This window comes from Chiloscyllium plagiosum, unplaced genomic scaffold (genome assembly GCF_037043375.1).
Source record: "Chiloscyllium plagiosum isolate Xiang-an unplaced genomic scaffold, Cpla_swu_hap1 HiC_scaffold_26, whole genome shotgun sequence".
Taxonomy (NCBI): Eukaryota; Metazoa; Chordata; class Chondrichthyes; order Orectolobiformes; family Hemiscylliidae; genus Chiloscyllium; species Chiloscyllium plagiosum.
In genome coordinates, this window is record NW_028270164.1 from 13446738 (window position 1) to 13469595 (window position 22858).

General features: G+C 43.0%; 2 protein-coding genes across 2 annotated transcripts in view; both read left to right on the forward strand.

Moving 5' to 3' along the window:
• Positions 1–14129, forward strand: part of LOC148145083 (Fc receptor-like protein 5) — a 172119-nt gene extending 157990 nt beyond the window's left edge. Inside the window, exons 4-8 of the mRNA XM_087973386.1 lie at positions 441–755; positions 880–1203; positions 5474–5618; positions 6505–6595; positions 14047–14129. Coding sequence (XP_087829512.1) covers positions 441–755; positions 880–1203; positions 5474–5618; positions 6505–6595 — 875 coding nt within the window. The 3' untranslated portion in view covers positions 14047–14129. The remainder of the gene's footprint in view (positions 1–440; positions 756–879; positions 1204–5473; positions 5619–6504; positions 6596–14046) is intronic.
• A 4380-nt stretch (positions 14130–18509) lies between these two features.
• Positions 18510–22858, forward strand: part of LOC122545571 (polymeric immunoglobulin receptor-like) — a 277955-nt gene continuing 273606 nt past the window's right edge. The window contains exon 1 of the mRNA XM_087973387.1: positions 18510–18602. Within this exon, the coding sequence (XP_087829513.1) occupies positions 18545–18602 (58 nt within the window). The 5' untranslated portion in view covers positions 18510–18544. The remainder of the gene's footprint in view (positions 18603–22858) is intronic.

Here is a 22858-nt window from a genome sequence, read left to right on the forward strand (position 1 = left end):
CACCCCCACCCCTCCTCCCTGGATGAAACCCTCCTTCTCCGGTCGGAGTAAGGACCCTTCAGCACCTGTACCCTCCTTCACACTGATCCTCAGCCGACTCCAACCCAGGCCTGTCACTCAGGCTGCTCTCCCGGGAGGTGGGGGGGGGGGGGGGGGGGGGGGAACAACATTTCGATGATGTCACACACGGTGGAGTTAGAGCCCACTGCGGGCAGCACAAACCCAATTTCAAGATTGTCCCAAAGCTTGACCAGTGGGGTAAGAGAATATCCCGACTGTTTCAATCATTCCCTGGGAATTTGGAACACCTGAGGCTCTGATAAGGGTTTATATTAATGATTACATTCATCATATACTGGATGGAATGTAGCTGATTAAAATGTATCTGTTTGTAATAAGCAATTCTTTCCAGTTAAATTTTTGAAATATTGTCTCTTCAGTTTCAGGTGCTTTATGGGCAGAGGAACACGTAACGGGAATTTTGGGAAGAGCGATCACAATATCTTGTCATTACGAAGCGCAGCACTACCAGTCACACGTGAAATATTGGTGTCAAGGATGGAGTCGTCTGTGTTCTGTTAGAGCAAAAACAAATTGGCCAAATGGGAGAATAACGATCACTGACGACAAAACACGAGGAATGTTTCTTGTCACAATCAAGAATCTTCAATGGGAAGATGCAGGATGGTACAGCTGTGGGATTGAGGCTTTTGCCTTTGACTCAATGTTTAATATAAAGCTGCACATCTCCGACGGTAAATGTCTCAATGCATTTTTAAATTACTCTCTTCTGATTTGTCTGTTTTGTCAGGAAGAAAGGTGACAAAGTGTTGTGTAATACTTGATTTTTCTCACAGAATAATTGTTTCTTTCCCACAGAAGCCGTCTCTGTTCCTGGACTTCGATTTTTATCCAAACGAATTGCCTCATGTTCTGGGGGTTCAGTGACAGTCTCCTGCGAGTCTGCCCGGGGATCCCTCCCCATTCACTACACATGGTCTGAGAAGACCCCATCTCAAGATTCAATGATCTCTGACACCAATAAACTGGATCTACATTGTCAATCTTTCTCACAGCAACATCATCAATATTACTGCACAGCCTCAAATACTCAGGGAACAAAATCCAGTGAAATTGTTCATGTGTCAGTCAACAATGTAAGAGAGAAGAACTGCAGTTATAGAATAAAAATGCCGAACATTGGTAAGTGTGATGTAAACAATGCTTTCTTATTATCTCCACACTTGAAAATTGCAAATGATAAAATGTATGTTTTCATTGTCAGTTCTGATCTACGCCAATGGTTTGTACGGTAATTGGAAAATGAGCAGGTACATAAAATACTGCCCACAACATGCAAAAACTTTGCAAAAACTCCAAAACTCCCCACAAGTTAAAATAGTGGTTGATTGTCTTACAATTTGCATTTTTCTAACATATGGAATTACTAAGTTCAATACGTAGCTAGTGTGACCAGATTTCGGACGGATATTGGGGAAAGAGTGGAGAGCAGTTGTACAAATGAAATATCGAGGTAAAAACAATGACTGCAGATGCTGGAAACCAGATTCTGGATTCGTGGTGCTGGGAAAGCACAGCTGTTCAGGCAGCATCCGAGGAGCAGTAAAATCGATGTTTCGGGCAAAAGCCCTTCATCAGGAATACAGGCAGAGTGCCTGAAGGGTGGAGAGTATTTTGGGATCTCCTCAGATTCTCTAAAGTGCCAAAACCCATCTGATTCATCAATGTCCTTTAGGGAAGGAAATCTGCCGCCTTTTCCACGTCTGATCTACATGGGACTCCAGCAATGTGGTTTGTTCTTAACTGCCCTCTTCAAAAGGTTTAGAAAGCCACTCAGTCAGGGGCAATTAGGAATGGGCAACAGACGCTGGCCATTAAAGACTAAAAGATAAAGAACTAACAGGATAATTGTTGCAGACATTACTCACGCAAAACACACCCAAGCTGTGTTTTCTGAGTACTCCTTGGAGATGGGGAACCTCATCTGTTTGCCTCATGGCTCCTTACGGTGGCTTATGTGTCTGTAGATGAGGTTTTCCATTATTCCTGCAAGATCAGAAAACCATCTCAAGAGGATGGAAGTGACCACTGCCAATATCAGCAAGCGACAGCTCCATGTGAAACCCGTGGTTTTAAACAAGTGGTATATCTGGGTCGTAGTTACCAGCCCAAACCCTTTAATAAACCCCAATGGAACACACCAACTCTCAGATTCAGGGAAGGAAGTAACCGGGATCGTCATTGTGGGGAACCACAGGAGATGGAAAAGATACTCAATAAATATTTTGAATATTTTACTGTGGAGAAAGACATGGAGGCAAGGGAATTCAGGTAAGTGAACATTGATGCCATGAAAACAGTCCACATTACAGAAAGAGGAAGTCCTGAAAATCTTAAAAGATATAACAACAGATAGATTTCTAGGACCTGATCAAGTGGAAATTAGGGAAGAAAGTGTGAGTCCCCTTAGCGCCGCTATTTGTATCATCCACAGTCACAGGTGAAGTGCTGGAGGAAGTGAGGGTGGCTAACGTTATCCCTTTATGTAGGAAAAGCTGTGTGGAGAAGCCTGGGAATTACATATCTGTGAGTCTGATATCAGTGGTGGGTAAGTGAGAATCATAGAATGACAGATTCCGTACAGTGTGAAACAGGCCATTCGGCCCAACAATTCCACACCAACCCTCCGACGAGCATCCTACACAGAAACATTTCCCCTGTCTAACGCACCTAACCTGTACATTATCGTGTCCAATTCACATAACCTGCACATCTTTGGACTGTTGTTGCAGAGGGTTTTTAAAGATTGGATTGACATATATTTGGAGAGGCAAGAACTAATTAGGGACAGAGCGTGGGAAGTCGTGCATCACAAACTTGGTTCCATTTTTTTCAGGATGTAAGCAAAAAGCTTGATGAGGGGGAACAGTAATTGTTGTCTCCATGGACTTTTGTAACAAGGTTCCACATTCAGGAGTAATTTGTAAAGTTAGATCACATGGGATTCAGGGTGTGCTTGCTAATTGAATACAAAATTACCTTGATAGCAGGAGACAGAGGGTGTGGAGGGTCATTTTTTTGGACTGGAGGCCTGTGACCAGTGGTGCTCTGCAGGGATCGGTGTAAATTATATAAACAATATGGATGACAATTTAGATGGCATGGTTCGTAAGTTTATGAATGACACCAAAATTGGTGGTATCGTTGACAGTGACAAAAGTTATCTATGATTACAAAGGGATCTTGATCAATTGGGTCAATGCGCTGAGGATTGGCAGATGGAGTTTATTTTGTTCAATGTCGGGTATAGCCTTTTGGTAAAACAAAACAGGACAGGAGTTACACAATTAAAAGTACAGCCTGGGGTAGTGCTGTCAAACAGAGTGACCCTGGGGATCTTTGACATTTGCATCACAGGTAAAGAGGGTGGTTAAGAAGGTATTTAGCATGCTTACTATCATTGCTCAGACCAATGAGTGTAGGAGTTGGAACATCATGTTGAGCTTGTACAGAATGATGCTGAGACCACTTTTGGTTTCGTGTGTACAGTTCGAGTCACCCTGCTTCAGGAAGGTTATTATTAAATTGAAGAGGTTTCAGAAAAGATCTACTAAGATGTTGCTGTGACTGGAGGGTTTGAGTGATAAGGATAGGCTGGGACATTTTCCCCTGGAGCAGAGGAGGTTGGGAGGTGACTTTATCGAGGTTTATAAAATCATGAGGGGTCTAGATAAGGTGTTTAGCAAAGGTTTCTTTCACTAGGCTGGGAGAGTTCAAAGTGAGGGGTCATGTTTTCTCGGTGAGAGGAGACAGATCTGAAAGGAATCTGAGGGACAATATTTTCAAGCAGAGGGTGTTTTATATGTGGAATGAAATGCCAGAAGACATGGGAGATGAAGGGGCAGTTGCAACATCAAAAAGACATTTGGATCAGTACATAAATAAGAAAGATTTGGAGGGAAATGTGCCAAATGCAAGCAAGTGGGACTGGTTTATTTGAGAAACTTTTTCAGCACAGACATATTAAACTGAAGGGTCTATTTCTGTGCCATATGTGTCTATGACACTGAATGGGATAGTGAAGGGCAAAGTGTTGTAGGTTGTTGGTTTTGCAATTATAGTCAGTTTTGTAACAAATGTTTATTTCCCAATGAAGCCATCTCTGTTTCTGGACTTCAATTTTAATCGCAATCAAATGTCTCATTTCTGGGGGTTCAGTGACAGTCTCCTGTGAGTTTGTCCAGGGATCCCTCCCCATTCATTACACATGGTCTGAGAAGACCCCATCTCAAGATTCAAAGATCTCTGACACCAATAAACTGGTTCGACATTGTCAATCCTTCACACGGCAACATCATCAATATTACTGCACAGCCTCAAATACTCAGGGAACAAAACCCAGTGAAATGGTTCATGTCTGAGTTCCCAGTGTAGCAGAGAGGGGCTGTAGTTCCATGATATAAATCAGCAGCATCGGTAAGTTTTATACAAACACTGAGGCTGACACATTCATTCAATGTTTAATCAAACTGCTCATTGGTTAAGTTTCTTTCATACTGACAAATAACTGTACCTCATCACATTATGTCTCTATGATATTGAACAATTTTGAACAAGGTGATAACTTATTTATGAGAATGGACAAGATTGTAATAAAGCTTCAGAAAATGCATGCGTGCTTCACTCCAGCTTTGTGTTACATCTCACAGCTTGTGTGTGTTATACCTTTAATAGATAAAGTCATCACTGTATCGTAGCATGTGACCTGAGGGGATAATGGTGTCAGACTCCATCTTAGTCAGGGTCACATCAGGCATGACATGCTGATGGACAGGTGTCACTGTTTGTAATTGAAAACCTCAGTTTTAGCCCAGATCCTGAAGTGTCTGTGGCTGTGAGATATGTTTCGCCAGACGCTGATATAAATATCTGTTGATTTGTCAGTACTACAAAATCCACGCCTTGTTCTCATGTAACAGGAGCTAACGTAAAGATTACATCATTGAGTCTAAATACAATAGTGGAGGCAAAAGTCACAGTGGAAGCTCACCCAGCAATCACAGGATATTACTGGGCAGAGCAGGGGCTGCTGGATCCCCCAGAAATACATTGTCCAGCGGGAGCAGTGACCAGCGCAGTGGCTGGAACTTTCGTTTATGTTTGACAAGGATGAGAAAGGTGATCTTAGTAATATAGTCCCACCCAACCTCAGGCTTTCAAATGCTTTAATAAAAATACAGTAGCGTCAAAGTCCGGGTGAGGAACAAAATACAAATTACATGCAAACTCGGTCACTACCACATCTCTCCAGACAGGGGGAGTTAGAGACAAACGAATTCAACAAAATCCATTATTCACAACAAGTCCTGAGGTTCCATTGGTGAAGAGTGCTCTCTTGGTTGTCTGTAACTGAGACTCAGATGAAGCTGAATATTACCTTATGTCTCAATAGGAAGGGAATATACTTGTGACAAATCCTCAACAAAATCATCAACAACATCCACAACAATATCACCAACAACTTCACCAACAATATCACCAACAATATCACCAACAGCAACAGGAACATCGGCAGGACCCAAGTCTGCCAGGAAAAGGTAGAAAAATTTCATTGTCAATGTTTCCATTAGCATTGATTCCAGTGAGAATAAGTGACTTAGCATAGGCTTGCAATAAGTTTCAATTTGAGGTGATAACTTATCAGAATGTCAATGGTCACTGATTTCATGCAATGTCATTATGTGCACTTCCTTATTGGTGAGCTGAAGGCGAGATTTTCTGAGTGTTTTAATTTTAGGTTTAATTAGCAAAGGAGTTCAATTTCCAGGTCGTAACATTTACAATGTTGTTATTTACGTTATTGGACATTCATAACAAGAAATGCCAATTCTCTGTCTGCCACATCCCAATTTAAATGCTTCATTATTCATCTAAGCTCACGGTGTTGTATATGTCAAAGAAGTGACATGTTGTTGAGCCAGGGCATCTGGAGTATCACTGCCAGGGACACGACATTCTCTGTCATCTTCTCCTCCTCCGTTCTCTCTCATGTTAAACATTATTCCCAAACTGAGAGGGTGGGAGGCTGTCTGGTTCCAGCTGGTTAAGCCTTGCCTGTTAGCAGGTGCAGGAACAGTGTGGGATGATGATATCCTGAGTTCCTCACTCACTGAAGAGACATCTCACCCACTGGAATATCGCACCAGACTGCAGTGCTCCTGTAACTATCCATCCACATCTAATAATCCTCATTGACAACAAAATGCTGAGCATGACAGGACTGAAACTTGTTACATTTGGCTTTTATATATTGTTTCAGTCATTCATAAATTAAACTGTTATTTAATTTTCCTACATAACTCCCTGAGCTGTGCTGCATTACTTTGCTACAATATACTGCAGTGTAAACATGGGATAAATGTTTAAAACATCAAGCTGTCTTGTTTCCTTCAAATGATTTTGTATTTCTTCTGTTTTACACAGTTACATTGCCTGGGATGTGATACGCTGGGTACTCTTCACTCTCCTGGTGATTTGTTCTGTTTCAGTCACAATGTTTACACGAAAACATTAGGTGAGCATCATGGCCTTTACACGAATGATTTTGAGCACTCTAAGTTCCCCATCAATGAGGTGGCCCTGGGTGGAGGGGTTTTGAAGCAGGAGACACAGTTTGAGAAGAATGGGTTGACCATTTGGGACTGAGATGAGCAGGAATTTCTTCACTCAGAGGGTGATGGTTTGTTGGAATTCTCTGCCCCAGAGAGCTCTGGAGGCTCCAGCCTTGAGTATATTCAAAACAGAGATCGATAATGTTCTGGGTAATAAAGATATGGAGGGACATATGGGGGGGTATTGCAAGAAAACATGGTATTCAGATGGAAAATCTGCTCTGATCCGGGTGAATGCTGAAGGAGCCTCGAGGGACTGAATGGCCTACTCTGGTCCTGCCTCATCTCTCTCCATGATGACCTCATGCTGTTAAATGCTGTCATTGTACCAGCCTCCACCACTTCCTCTGGCAGCTCATTTCATACACACACCCACCCTCTATGTGAAAAAGTTACTCCTCAGGTCATTTTGAAATCTTTTCCCTCTCACCTTCAACCTATGCCCTCTAGATCTGGACACCCCCAGATAGGAAAAGGATCTTGGCTGTTCACTCTGTCCATGCCCTCTTTTAAATCTCATTGGATAATATAGTCATGTATCCTAATCTGGAATGAAGACAAAGACAATGTAAATGCTGTTGGGCAGAGAGACAAGTGAATTAGTGTGTAATAGTTTGATTGAATGGAGCCTTGTTATCTGTTAAAATAATAAAATACATTTGTTGTTATTCGAAAGAATTGATTTATTCAACTTTTATTCAACGTGTACAGCTCCCGTGCATACATTAATAAATTATGTAAACAAAGAAACCTGAGTCTGATCTAAAGAGGAAATGCAGCATCAAATCACCTTTTCTGGGAGTCTCATAGAACGTAGGAGGCTCCAGACAGCAAAAGGAAATGGCATATTTCAAGGTCGCTGTACAGAGAAGTACAGCGCGGTCCAACTCGTCCATGCCAACCAGATATCCAAACCCAATCTAGTCCTACCTGCCAGAACCTGGCCTATATCCCTCCAAACCCTTACTATTCATATAACCATCCAGGTGCCTTTTAAATGTTGCAATTGTACTAGCCTCCACCACTTCCTCTGGCAGCGCATTCCATACACGCACCACTCTCTGTGTAAAATGTTGCCCCTTAGGTCTCTTTTAAATCTTTTCCCTCTCACCTTAAACGTATGCCATCTAGTTCTGGACTCCCCCACCCCAGGGAAAAGACCTTGTCTATTTATCCCATCCATGCCCTTCATGATTGTGTAAACCTCTATAAGGTCACCCTCAGCCTCCGATGCTCCAGGGAAAACAGCCCCAACCTATTCAACCTCTCCCGAGAGCTCAAATCCTCCAACCCTGGCAACATCCTCGTAAATCTTTTCTGAACCCTTTCAAGATTCACAACATCTTTCTGATAGGAAGGAGACCAGAATTGCACGCAATATTCCAACTGTGGCTGAACCAAAGTCCTGTACAGCCTCAACATGACCTCCCAACTCCTGTACTCAATACTCTGACCAATAATGGAAAGCATACCAAACGCCTTCTTCACTATCCTATCTACCTGCGACTCCACTTTCAAGGAACCATGAACCGTACTCCAAGGTCTCTTTGTTCAGCAACACTCTATGGGCCTTACTATTAAGTGTATAAGTCCTGCTCTGATTTGCTTTCCCAAAATGCAGGTCCTCACATTTATCTAAATTAAACTCCATCTGCCACTTCTCGGCCCATTGGCCCAACAGATCAAGATCCTGTTGTAATCTGAGATAAGCTTCTTCGCTCTCCACTACACCTCCAATCTTGGCGCCATCTGCAAAATTATAAACTATACCTCTTAGGCTCATATCCAAATCATTGAGATAAATGATGAAAAGTAGTGGACCCAGCTACAATCCTTGTGGCACTCCACTGGTCACAGGCCTCCAGTCTGAAAAACAACTCTCCACCACCACCCTTTGTCTTCTACCTTTGAGCCAGATTTGTATACAAATGGCTAGTTCTCCCTGTATCCTGTGAGATCTAACCTTGCTAACCAGTGTCCCATGGAGAACCTTGTCGAATGCCTTATTGAAGTCCATATAGATGACATCTACCACTCTGCCCTCATCAATCCTTTTTGTTGCTTCTTCAAATATGTCAGTCAAGTTTATGAGACATGATTTCCCACACACAAACCCATGTTGATGATCCCTAATCAGTCCTTGCCTTTCCAAATACATGTACATCCTGTCCCTCAGGATTCCTTCCAACAACTTGCCCACTACCGGTGTCAGGCTAACTGGTCCATAGTTCCCTGGCTTGTCTTTACCACCTTTCTTAAACAGTGGCACCATATTAGCCAACCTCCAGGTACAAATATCTCAGTAAGAGGCCCAGCAATCACTTCCCTGGCTTCCCATAGAGTTCTAGGCAACACCTGATCAGGTCCTGGGAATTTATTCACTTTTGGGTGTTTCAAGACATCCAGCACTTCCTTCTTGGTAATATGGAATTTTCCAAGATGTCACCATCTGTTTCCCTACAATCTATAACTTCCATGTCCTTTTCCACAGTAAATACAGATGCAAAATACCATTTAGTACCTCCCGCATCTCCTGCAGCTCCACATAAAGGCTGCCTTGCTGATCTTTGAGGGACCCTATTCTCTCCCTAGTTATCCTTTTGTCCTTAATGTATTTGTAAAAACCCCTTTGGATTCTTCTTAACTCTATTTGCCAAAGCTATTTCATGTCGCCTTTTTGCCCTCCTGATTTCCCTCTTGAGTATACTCCGACAGCCTTTATATTCTTCTAAGGGTTCACTCGATCTATCCTGTCTCTACCTTACATGTGCTTCCTTCTTTTCTTTAACAAAACTCTCAATTTCTTTAGTCATCCAGCATTCCCTATACCTACCAGTCTTTCCTTTCACCCTGACAGGAATATACTTTCTCTGGATTCTCGTTATCTCATTTAGATTAGATTCCCTACAGTGTGGAAACAGGCCCTTCGACCCAACAAGTCCACACCGACCCTCTGAAGAGCAACCCACCCAGACACATTCTCCTACATTTACCCCTGACTAATGCACCTAACACTAGAGACAATTTGGCATGGCCAATTCACCGAACCTGCACATCTTTGGACTGTGGGAGGAAACGAGAGCACCCGGAGGAAACCCACGCAGATGCAGGGAGAATGTGCAAACTCCACACAGACAGTCGCCCAAGGCTGGAATCGAATCTGGAACCATGGTGCTGTGAGGCAGCAGTGCTAACCACTGAGCCTCAGGCTTCCCATTTTCCAACCGTCCCTTTACCTGCGAATATATGCCCCCAATCAGCTTTTGAAAGTTCTTGCCTACTACCGTCAAAATTAGCCTTTATCCAACTTAGAACTTCAACTTTTAGATCTGGTCTATCCTTTTCCATCACTATTTTAAAACTAATAGAATTATGATCACTGGCCCCAAAGTGCTCCCCCACTGACACCTCAGTCACCTGCCCTGCCTTATTTCCCAAGAGTAGGTCAAGTTTTGCACCTTCTCTAGTAGATACATCCACACACTGAATCAGAAAATTGTCTTGTATACACTTCACAAATTCCTCTCCATCTAAACCCTTGACACCATGGCAGTCCCAGTCTACGTTTGGAGAGTTTAAATCCCCTACCATAACCACCTATTATTCTTACAGATAACTGAGATCTCTTTACAAATTTTTTTCTCAATTTCCCTCTGACTATTAGGAGGTCTGTAATACAATCCCAATAAAGTGATCATCCCTTTCTTATTTCTCAGTTCCACCCAAATAACATCCCTGGATGTATTTCCTGGAATATCCTCCCTCAGTACAGCTGTAATGCTATCCCTAATCAAAAACGCCACTCCCCCTCCTCTCTTGCCTCCGTTTCTGTCGTTCCTGTAGCATTTGTATCCTGGAACATTAAGCTGCCAGTCCTGCCCATCCCTGAGTCACGTTTCTGTAACTGCTATGATATCCCAGTCCCATGTTCCTAACCATGCCCTGAGTTCATCTGCCTTCCCTGTTAAGCCTCTTACATTGAAATAAATTGGAGATGGTTAGGGCCAGTAAGGGCTTTGCAATTCTGAAAGACATAGCTCTGATGGGAAGTTAGGGACATAATGGCTATAGAGAGAGAATGAACAGAAATGGTGAGGTGACAAACGATCATTGGATCCACAGGGACAGCAACAATAAAGAGAGGAAGGCATCACAGGTAAAGTTGGCTGTTAATTCACAGAAACACCCCAATCCCTGTGTCTGCAGCATATGGAGCACCTTATCAAAGCTACTAATAGTTCTGAAGTATGGTCAACGGACCCAAAACAGTGACTCTGCTTTCGCTCCACAGACACTGCCAGACTTGCTGTGTTTCTCCAGCTATTTCTGCTTTTCTCACAAAAACACTCAGTTGACACTTCACCCATCCTGACCCAGTCGCTGCACAATAACTGTGTAAAATGACAGGCACCCAATTGCAGAGTAGGGGTGTAGTCAGTCATACATATTTTGGATGGGGAAGGGGAGGGGGATGATGGAGTAAAATTCTACGCATTTGAAACATCATCAGGGCAATTACATCCACCATGCATCCACTGATTCAGTCCTACCATAGAGTCATAGAGATGTACAGCATGGAAACAGATCCTTCGGTCCAACCTGTTCATGCTGATCAGATATCCCAACCCAATCTAGTCCCACCTGTCAGCACCCGGCCTATATCCCTCCAAACCCTTCCTATTCATATACCTATCCAAATGCCTCTTAAATGTTGCAATTGTACCAGCCTCCACCACATCCTCTGGCAGCTCATTCCATACACACACCACTCTCTGTGTAAAATGTTGCCCCTTAGGTGTCTTTTAAATCTTTCCCCTCTCCGACCCCAGGAAAAAGACTTTGTCTATTTATCCTATCCATGCCCCTCATAATTTTGTAAACCTCTGTAAGGTCACCATTCAGCCTCCGACGCTCCAGTGAAAACAGCCCCAGCCTGTTCAGCCTCTCCCTGTAGCTCAGATCCTCCAACCCTGGCAACATCCATGTAAATCTTTTCTGAACCCTTTCAGGTTTCACAACATCTTTCTGATAGGAAGGAGACCAGAATTGCATGCAACATTCCAACAGTGACCTCACCAATGTCCTGTACAGCCGCAACATGACCTCCCAACTCCCGTACTCCAGACCCAGAACCCCACTCTGTTCCAATAAAGAAAAGCATACCAAATACCTTCTTCACTATCCTATCTACCTGCGACTCCACTTTCAAGGAGCTATGAACCTGCACTCCAAGGTCTCTTTGTTCAGCAACACTCCCGAGGACCTTTCCATTAAGTGTATAAGTCCTGCTAAGATTTGCTTTCCCAAAATGCAGCACCTCGCATTTTTCTGAATTAAACTCCATCTGCCATTTCTCAGCCCATTGGCCCAACTGGTCCAGATCCTATTGTAATCTGAGGTCACCCTCTTCGCTGTCCACTACACCTCCAATTTTGGTGTCATCTGCAAACTTACTAACTGTACCTCTTATGCTCGTATCCAAATCATTTATGTAAATGACAAAAAGTAGAGGGCCCAGCACCGATCCTTGTGGCACTCCACTGATCACCAGCCTCCAGTGTGAAAAACAACCCTCCACCACCACCCTCTGTCTTCGCCCTTTGAGCCAGTTCTGTATCCAAATGGCTAGTTCTCCCTGTAATACATGACATCTAACCTTGCTAATCAGTCTCCCATGGGGAACCTTGTCGAACGCCTTACTGAAGTCCATGTAGATCACATCTCTCCCTTCATCAATTTTCTTTGTTATTTCTTCAAAAAACTCAATCAAGTTTGTGAGACAAGATTTCCCACGCACTAAGCCATGTTGACTATCCCTAATCAGTCCTTGCCTTTCCAAATACTTGTACATTCTGTCCCTCAGGATTCCCTCCAACAACTTGCCCACCACTGAGGTCAGGCTCACTGGTCTATAGTTCCCTGGCTTGTCTTTACCGCTCTTCTTAAACAGTGGCACCACGTTTGCCAACCTCCAGTCTTCCGGCACCTCACCTGTGACTATCGATGATACAAATATCTCAGCAAGAGGCCCAGCAATCACTTCTCTAGCTTCCCGCAGAGTTCTCGGGTACACCTGATCAGGTCCTGGGGATTTATCCATCTTTTACCACTGGCATCAAATTGCACTTCAACAACAGGTCACTCATTATCCAGAAATAAACATTACAATTGATGGCCTCATCTTCTGCCTAGGAACCCTCCAACCACAAGGGATGAACTCGGATTTCACCAGTTTCCTCATTTCCCCTCCCCCCACCTTGTCTCAGTCAAATCCCTCGAACTCAGCACCGCCTTCCTAATCTGCAATCTTCTTCCTGACCTCTCCACCCCCACCCCACTCTGACCTATCACCCTCACCTTGACCTCTTTCCACCTATCGCATTTCCAACGCCCCTCCCCCAAGTCCCTCCTCCCTACCTTTTATCTTAGCCTGCTGGACACACTTTCCTCATTCCTGAAGAAGGGCTTATGCCCGAAACGTCAATTCTCCTGTTCCCTGGATGCTGCCTGACCTGCTGCGCTGTTCCAGCAACACATTTTCAGCACATTACAATTGATGGCCTAAAGCAATCATTTACAACAGCATTGTTCACCCTCAGGGTCTCATTAACGAGGCAAATGTAATCAGACAAGCACATTTTAAAGTTCTGCTTGGGTTTGGTATTTCTGTAATGCACTGCATGGCAAACAGTGGAAGACAGCAATTCTCAGTTACAATGGTCATACACTGAATTATCAGTCTGTGAGGAGATAGTCTGCAATGTGTAAGGGCCCTTGGTTGTGCCAATGACATTTGGATGAGGATACACACATTGGACATCCTAATGGGGTTATGACAACATTTCCCCTGAATTTTCACGCACTCTCTCTCTCTCCCTCACACACATACACACATCTTCCCTGTATGTCTCTTACCACACCCCCCAAAGCTACACAAACACACACACACACACACACACACATACACATATAAGTCTATGGGGTGAACTGCATTTGCAAATTTGTATTTGTAGATACTTTCTATTTTGTTCAAAAATCACACAGTCTATAGGCAGTGAGTTAATGTGACATTTTATAAATTCCTACGTTCAAAATAAATCCAGTCTGACTGCAGGTTGGGCACAGACTCTAACCTCATACCAGTAATGCATTGTCTAAGCTGAGATGGCACGTTTTTATTTACTGATAAAATTTTAAGATATATCGGGGCAGTGATTTGAGATAAATTCTGGGATTTACATATTAATCAATCGAAACCTGTATCCCCATTCTATGTGATTACAGACCTAACAGCAATCTAGGGTTCTCTAATATATTGCATCCATCGTGTGACACTTTGATCTTTTACTTATAGATGCTGTGTCCTATGTATCCTGTCCCACTGGCTACCTGACAGAGGAGTAGTGCTCTGAAAGCTTGTATTTTCAAATAAACCTGTTGGTGTATAACCTGGTGTCATGTGATTTTAAGCTTTGTCCACCCTAGTCCAATAGCAGCCCCTCCACATCCTGAATCTTCTTGCCAGTGGCTCAGATCCAGCAGACAGTGAGTGCTGAGCCTGAGTCTGAATGACAGTTGTTCACCTCTCCAAGGAGACAGCTAGACATACGGCTGGGGATTGATAGTGATGGTTGATGCCTCCATCCCCATTGATCCAGTTTAAGGACTGTCTCTGACATACCTAACTGCTGTGATTGTGCTTGTCTCTGCATTTTCACAACTTCAATAAAATTGCACCTAGCAATTCTGAAGAATGAAGCCATTGCCTTTATCCCAGCACAACCATCTTTCCTCAGCCACTGAGTCCATCCATCTCCCTGTCCAGCAGAGCCCTCATCCATGATGCTGTTAGTTTCACACTCAATCATTCCTACATCATTCTGTCTGGCCATGAATCTTCCAACTTACACTCATCCATCTCTCTGCTCTCGCTTTACACCTTTAAAGGTGCTATGTGAATGCAACTTGCCATTTTCGCAAACACACTGACAAGGCAAGACTTTGAAAGAAATGAATGTGCTTCTCAGCTCATTGTATTTAAAAAGCTGCAAATCCACCTATCATTCTGAAACAATGTGAACTTTTATCCCAAACATTACAATCCAAATTAACTTCAATGGAATTGAATAATTTTAAAATTTTATTGAATTAAAATTTAAATCTGGTAAAGTTGTTTTCTTCCCTAAATTGCTTTATTTCTAAATATGTTTCTGTCTGCAGAATGCTGTGTGTGAATGGTTCATTGTAAATGAACACACATTCAGTTTGGACCAATTCCATTAAACCCTCAAACAGGTTCATGGTCAATTAGGAATGCAACTGAGAATTATAGAATCCCAACAGTGCAGTAAGGGGCTATTTGGCCCATCTGGTCTGCTCCACCCATCTGAAGACCATCCCACCAGACCCAGAACCCCACTCTGTTCCCATAACCACACATTTCCCATGGCTAACCCACCAAGCCTGTACATCCCTGGACTCTCTGGGCAAGTTAGCATGACCATTCTGCTGAACCTGCACATTGCTGGACAGTGGGAGAAAACACTTGGAGGAAACCCAGGCAGACTCAGGGAGAACTTACAAACTGCACACAGTCACCCAAGGTTTGAACTGAACCCAGGTCACGGGGGCTGTGAGGCAGCAGTGCTAACCACTGAGACACTGTGCTGTCCATTTTTGAGAAGTTGAGATCCAAAAAGCAAGTTTCCACACTTGTTGCATGTTTTGATGTTCATTGTCTTTTGACACTATCAGAAAAAAGTGTGAATTTTATCAAGGGGGATGTGTGATAGATAGCTCTGGGTGTACAATGAGAGTAAGTGTTAGTTACTTTTGTTTGCAAATTGGAGAGAGAGCTGCCCTGGTACAGCACTTGCTGGTCCATTTGAAGGACATTGTTGGATGTGGATGGAACAAACAGTGGACAGATGTATCGGGGTCCGGCCTGAGCGGGATGTAGGTTATGAATCACAAAGAGGACAGGTGAAAGGGGAGAGAAGCTTTATCGATTAATCTACAGGGGAGGTTCCAAAGGACCAGAAGAAGAGCCATCAGTTCAACCACTGTAAACTAGAGATAAAGTTCCGACAGCAGAAACCTTTTATATTGTCCAGGAACTGTACAGCTAACAGCTCAGGAGTTCAGGAATATGTCACTAACTATTACAGCCGGGACATTACACAACTCTCCTAAAGGCTTTCAAAAAGCTTGCTGAACACTTGGGATTGGCCTCCTCTGTCACTGGTAAAACCCCAGAGCCTGTAGGGAAAGTCCATTGTGAAACCACAACCCATACTGGCCTTTACTGCCCTCAAGGCCCTGCACGTTGATCTCTCTCTCCCATCGTGAACCATCCTTTGCTGTACTTCAATTCTCTTCCTCTCCCACTTGAGGTCTCTCATCATCTTCCTGGGTCACTTGTTGTATCTGCCCCTTGAGCCTTGAAAATGCAGCCCATGAGCACATCATGAGTCTACACACCGACCTCTCCTCCCTGGATGAAACCCTCCTTCTCTGATCGGAGTCAGGACCCTTCAGCACCTGTAACCTCCTTCACACTGATCCCCAGCCGACTCCAATCCAGGCCTGTCACTCAGGCTGCTCTCCAGGGGGACAACATTTCGATGATGTCACACACGGTGGAGTCAGAGCCCACAGCGGGCAGCACAAACCCAATTTCAAGATTGTCCCAAAGCTGGAACAGTGGGGTAAGAGAATATCCCGACTGTCTCAATCATTCCCTGGGAATTTGGAACACCCTGAGGCTTTGATAACAGTTTATATTAATGATTACCTTAATCAGAAATTAGATGCAATGTAGCTGATTAAAATTTATCTGTGCATTTTAAGCAGGTTTTTCTGGTCAAATTTCTGGAATATTATCTCCTCAGTTTCAGGTGCTTTATGGGCAGAGGAACATGTAACGGGAATTTTGGGAAGAGCGTTCATAATATCTTGTCACTACGAAGCTCAGTGGTACCAATCACACATGAAATATTGGTGTCATGGATGGAGTCATCAGTGTAAGGTTATAGCAACGACAAATTGGCCAAATGGGAGAATATCAATCACTGACAACAAAACACAAGGAATATTTCTTGTTACAATGAAGAATGTTCAATGGAAAGATGCTGAATGGTACAGCTATGGGATTGAGATTCCTGGTATTCAGCAGGACCTCATGTCTCATGTATATCTGCACGTCTCTGAAGGTAAATGTCTCAGTATTTTTTTTTAGAATACTCTCTGCTGGAATGTCTGATCAATGTTTTCGCCAGGAAGTAAAGTGCCAAAGTGTTGGGGGATATTTAATTTTTTGATCTCTCAATACTTGTTTCTTTCCCATAGAAGCTTTCTCTGTTCCTGGGCTTCGATATTTATCCCAACCAAATGTCTCATGTTCTGTTGGACTATAACCTGGTGTTGTGTGATTTTTAACTGGGATATCTTGGGTAGATTTGCCACCACCAATCCATCATACTGGCATTAATCTGAGCCACTGATACCATGTGGGGAAGGATGCCCTCAGACGTCCCTGGCAGAAGACAAACTCAGTGTTGATGAACAGTAAATAGGGTTGGTCCATGATATTTAATAGCTGTTGGATTAAATCTAAGATACAGGATTATCTCTCGTGAAACATCTTTAGTTGCATGTTGTATATAGCTAAGGCTTGAACTTGCTGGAGTTCAGAAGAGCATAGGAAGTTGAGAAGTGACCTGATAGAAGTTTATAAAATACTGAGAGATATAGATAGAGTTGATGGCAGTTGTCTTTTCCCTGAGATGGAGAATTTCAAGACTCAGGGGCACATTTTTAAGATGATAGGAGACAAATTTTGAATGCATATAAGAGGCAAATTACTGACACTCAGACACTGGTGACCTGACAGCAGAGGGGTTTCATCCCCATTGGGGTATTAACCCCCAAATGTTTCCAAGTGTTCTCCAGGAGTTTACCCAACGTATTGTTTCTGTTTCCCAGACAGAGTATTGCGATGGTCCTTGTTGGTTCAGTCTCTGGGTAATGACTCCAGTGACTCTCCTTCCATATTAAGGGTTAAGGTGGGGACACTGCCTTCAGCATTGTGGCTGGGGGTGAGCACGGTTGGTGAAGGGTGTCAGCCCCTTTGACCTGCTCAAAGGTGAAACCCAGCATGGTTCACCAGACTGACTCATCATCAACCATGTCCTGGTGAATACAAAGCCCCATGTCCGTCGGTTCACTAGAGGGATCCTCACCTTGGAACTGAAACTCACTCTTAGTTACTCAATTACAGTTCACTTCCCCCTTAATTTTCTCTCAGTTTTTGAGTTCCTTTTTCTGCCTGAAATTGACCTCATGTCTTGTTTATTTGGATCTTGTCCTTCAACTGCATATCTAGAAGTTTAGATTGTGACAGAATAATTACTCAGCAATAAAAAGAGTCATATTATGTAAAAAAAGAGCAAACTAATTAGCAGCAGTTTAATGTTTAATTGCAGAACAAATTTTCATAAAGCAAAACTCTTTGTGTCATGAACAGTTGATATTTTTTAACAAAGGAGAATGAGCCATTTGTCATTTATCTGAAAATTCAATTTACTTTGGTCACCATTATCAAGAACATTTGACTGTTTAACTATCTTGATTTCATAACCTCCTATTCTTGGGCAAGGAATTAATTTAGTTCTTCTGTTAAAACATAACTGACAGGAGACTAATTTCTTCTGTGTCAGATTTTATCATCTAGTTTACTGTGGTTTTATAAGCTGTCTTCCTCTATCCTCTTCCTCATTTACACTCTTGTAAACATTGTATTACATACTTTGTTGTGAGAAAGAAAAGCTGGAGGACAAACATCAAGAACGGAAATGATCTTTGCAAATATAATGTTGTGGGCTTCAATTCTCCTCATCTATTCCATTCCCGGTGAGTGACCATCTAAGTTGCTTATTCAGATAATCAATGTTTGTTTATGTCCACTATCTGGTTTATACAGCAGAGATGTTTAAATCTTTGGAGATATGTAAAGGCACAAAGGCATCATTATTGCTGTGACAGATGCCATGAGTCGATTCTCCCTCCAGCACATTTTGCAAAGGAAGGTGGATGTTAACAGAGCCAAACAGGTTCATTATCAACCTACATATCCTTCCATCATGGCCCTGGCAGGGGAGCAGGAGTGGGTGTGATTCTAGGCCAGCTTTGTCCAATGCAGAGTGTGACAATGCTGTCACTTTAAAGTGTTATTTATCCTGTTTTTCTTTAAGAGAGATTGTGAGGCAGAGGTATGGAACTGTCTCTAAGAACGTAAACAATTTGTCAGGGCTTAGTTTGTTTTTAAAGTTGGAACAATGGAAGTAGATTGGGTGGGGACAGCCCTCACATACCAGGCTTTCTAGGTTTTTTTGTAGATTTTAGGTTTTGTTTTAAGCAGAAGCCACTGGGGTCTCAAAAGATTTGAGAGCTTCAGTGAATGTCTCCCGGCTGCTACACTATGAATTTTCTCTTGATTTTTTCCTCCTGGATTGGAGAACTACATGTGAAAATCTGGTCTGAATTTTCCCTCCTACCAAGGCGTGTGTTTATGGGATATTACTATATTGGAACAGTTCATTAGTAATAGGTTCTGTACCTATTATTCAGTCAAGTTTTCCAATAGTTAGGTTAATCTAGTTCCTCCTTCTTTCTTTTGCATTTTAACTATAACATTCAAATAAATTATGCTTTGTTTAATGTCGAGTAATTTGATCAGTCGCATCACATCTGGAGCATGGCCCCTCATAAAGGACTGATTAGGGATAGTCAACATGACTTTGTGCATGGGAAATCATGTCTCACAAACTTGATTGAGGTTTTTGAAGAAGTAACAAAGAGGATTGATGAGGGCAGAGCGGTGGACATGATCTATATGGACTTCAGTAAGAGGTTCAACAAGGTTCCCCATAGGATACTAGTTAGCAAGGTTGGATCTCATGGAGAACTAACCATTTGGATAGAGAATTGGCTGAAAAGTAGAAGACAGAGGGTGATGGTGAGGGTTGTTTTTCAGATGGAGGCCTGTGACCACTGGAGTGCCACAAGGATCGTTGCTGGGTCCACTATTTTTCGTCATTTATGTAAAAGATTTGGATGTGTGCAAAAGAGGTGCAGTTATTAAGTTTGTAGATGACACCAAAATTGGAGGTGTAGTGGACAGCGAAGAAGGTTTCCTCAGATTACAATGGGATCTGGACCAGATGGGCTAATGGGCTGAGAAGTGGCAGGTGGAGTTTAATTTAGATAAATGTGAGGTGCTGCACTTTGGGAAAGCAAATCTTAGCAGGACTTATACACTTAATGGTAAGGTTCTAGGGAGTGTTGCTGAACAAAGAGAACTTGGAGTGCAGGATCATAGCTCCTTGAAAGTGGAGTCGCAGGTAGACAGGATAGTGAAGAAGGCGTTTGGTATGCTTTCCTTTATTGGTCAGAGTATTGAGTACAGGAGTTGGGAGGTCATGTTGCGGCCGTACAGGACATTGGTTACGCCACTGTTGGAATATTGCGTGCAATTCAGGTCTCCTTTCTATCGGAAATATATTGCAAAACTTGAAAGGGTTCATAAAAGATTTCCAAGAATTTTCCCAGGGTTGGAGAATTTGAGCTACAGGGAGAGATTGAACAGGCTGGAGCTGTTTTCCCTGCAGCGTCGGAGGCTGAGGGGTGACCTTATAGAGGTTTACAAAATCATGAGGGGCATGGACAGGATAAATAGAGAAAGTCTTTTCTCTGGGATGCAGAACTAGAGGGCATAGGTTTAGGTGAGAGGGGAAAGATATTAAAGAGACCTAAGGGGCAATTTTTCAAGGAGAAAGCGGTACGTGTATGGAATGAGCTGCCAGAGGATGTGGTGGAGGCTGGTACAATTGCAACATTTAAAAGGCATCTGGATGAGGATATGAATAGGAAGGGTTTGGAGGGATATGGGCTGGGTTTTGGCAGGTGGCACGGTGGCTCAGTGGTTAGCACTGCTGCCTCATAGCACCAGGGTCCCAGGTTCGATTCCAGCCTTGGGCGACTGTCTGTATGGAGTTTGCACATTCTCCTCGTGGGTGTACTCCGGTTTCCTCCCACATTCCAAAGATGTGCAGGTCAGATGAATTGTCCATAGTGTTATGTGCATTAGTCAGAGGGAAATGGGTCTGAGTGGGTTACTCTTCAGAGTGTCAGTGTGAACTGGTTGGACCAAAGGGCCTGTTTCCACACTGTAGAGAATCTGATCTAATTTAAGTTGGTTTGGGATATCTGGTTGGCATGGATGAGTTGGACCGAAGTGACTGTTTCCATGCTGTACGTTTCTATGACTCTATCTACCTTTAAAATATGAAAAAGTTAGCATTGTGGTTAGATTCTTAAAATATTTTGAGGGATTCTGGTGTAGTCTGTAACATGGATGGCAGCACTTATATTACAACAATTAGCTTTGAGCTAGTGACCTATTCCTGGGAGAACAAGCTGCAGAAAACAGACACAGAATGTACTTTGTCTGCTCCATATATCTCTAAATACGGAAGTCTTCAAAATTTTAAGGAACGAATGGAAAAATACATGAATAATATCAGGAAATATTGCACCTTCTTTTGAAAATATTATCATAAAATGGAATATAGTTACCAAGTAGAGTCTAGATTAGAGTGGTGCTGGAAAAGCACAGCAGGTCAGGTAGCATCCGAGGAGCAGGAAAATCGACGTTTCGGACAAAAGCCCTTCATCAGGAATAGAGCATCTATTCCTCTGGTTTCCAACATCTGCAGTTCTTGTTTTTACCTTTATATAGTTACCAAGTAGTTTAGAGCAGCATTACTAATTAAGGGTGAAATGAGAATGACAATATGATTTTTTTTAAAGTGACACAAGCAGCAGCGTCAAAACAGGAGCCCATTTTCATCGGTCCAAAGTTTTTAATATAGTCAGCTGTTCAATATACACTGAAAACCAGAATGGCAATAAGCCTTCAAACAAAACATCGTGATTTGGTAATTATTTATTATATTTTCAAAATGCCATTCATTAAATATTATTTAATGAGGCTCGATAACAAAAGTAGAAGGTTGGTTTATTTTCTGTTTCCATTTCTGGAGATAGGTGACCATCAATTTCCACTACAAACCCGCAGTTAGCTTGACTGTATATCCTGACTCCCTGCTTCCTGAAAAGACACTGTTCCATTCTCCCAGTTCCTCTGTCTCCATCGAATGTCAACTTCCAAGGATGTCAACTTCAAGAAGGGGTCCTCCCAGAAATCCACTCAACTGAGGATTCCCCACCAACTGTGGTTGACAAGGCCCTCAGCTGTGTCTGTCCCATCTCCCACACTCAAACCCTCACTTCCGTTCCACAACAGTGACAGAGTCCCCTTCATCCTCACCTACTATCCCACCAGCATCCACATCCAGAGGATCATTAGCCTCCATTTACATCACCTTCAGCAGGATGCCACTACTGACTCAAATTCACCTCCTCACCCTGTCACCCTTCTGGAGCAGCCATTCCCTCCAAGACACTGTGGTCTACCTCTCTTTCACTCCCAACAAATTCCCACACACCCAAGGCACCTTCCCATGTAATCAAAGAAGGTGTAGCACTGAACAGTTTGCTTCCTCCCCCTCTCAGTATCCAAGGCCCCAGACACACCTTCCAGGTGAAGCAGCACTTTACATGCACTTCACTCAACTTAGTCTGCTGCATTCGCTGCTCTCGAAGTGGTCTCCTCTACACTGGGAAGGGGAAGTGCAGACTGGGCGACTGCTTTGCAGAACACCTCCATTTTGTCTGCAAAGATGACCCGAAGCTTCCTGTTGTCTGCCATTTCAATACACAACTGTGTTCCCTGGCCAGCATCTCAGTCTCGTACTTTTGACAGTACTCCTGCGAAGTGAAGCTCAAGCTGAAAGAACAACACCTCATTTTCACCTCTTCAGGACTCAGTATTAAGTTCAGTAATTTTAGGGCCTTAGTCCCTTCCCCCAACCACACACTCCAGGCCTTGTTATCACATGGGCTGCTACATCACAACCCATTGTCAGCCATTAACAATCCCTATTAGTGGTTATTGATTCTCCTAGGCTGACCTTTATCCAATTCTTTGTCTGCCCAATTGTTTTAATGTCTTCCTTGTGGACTCCATCTCCACATAGTGTTCAGCA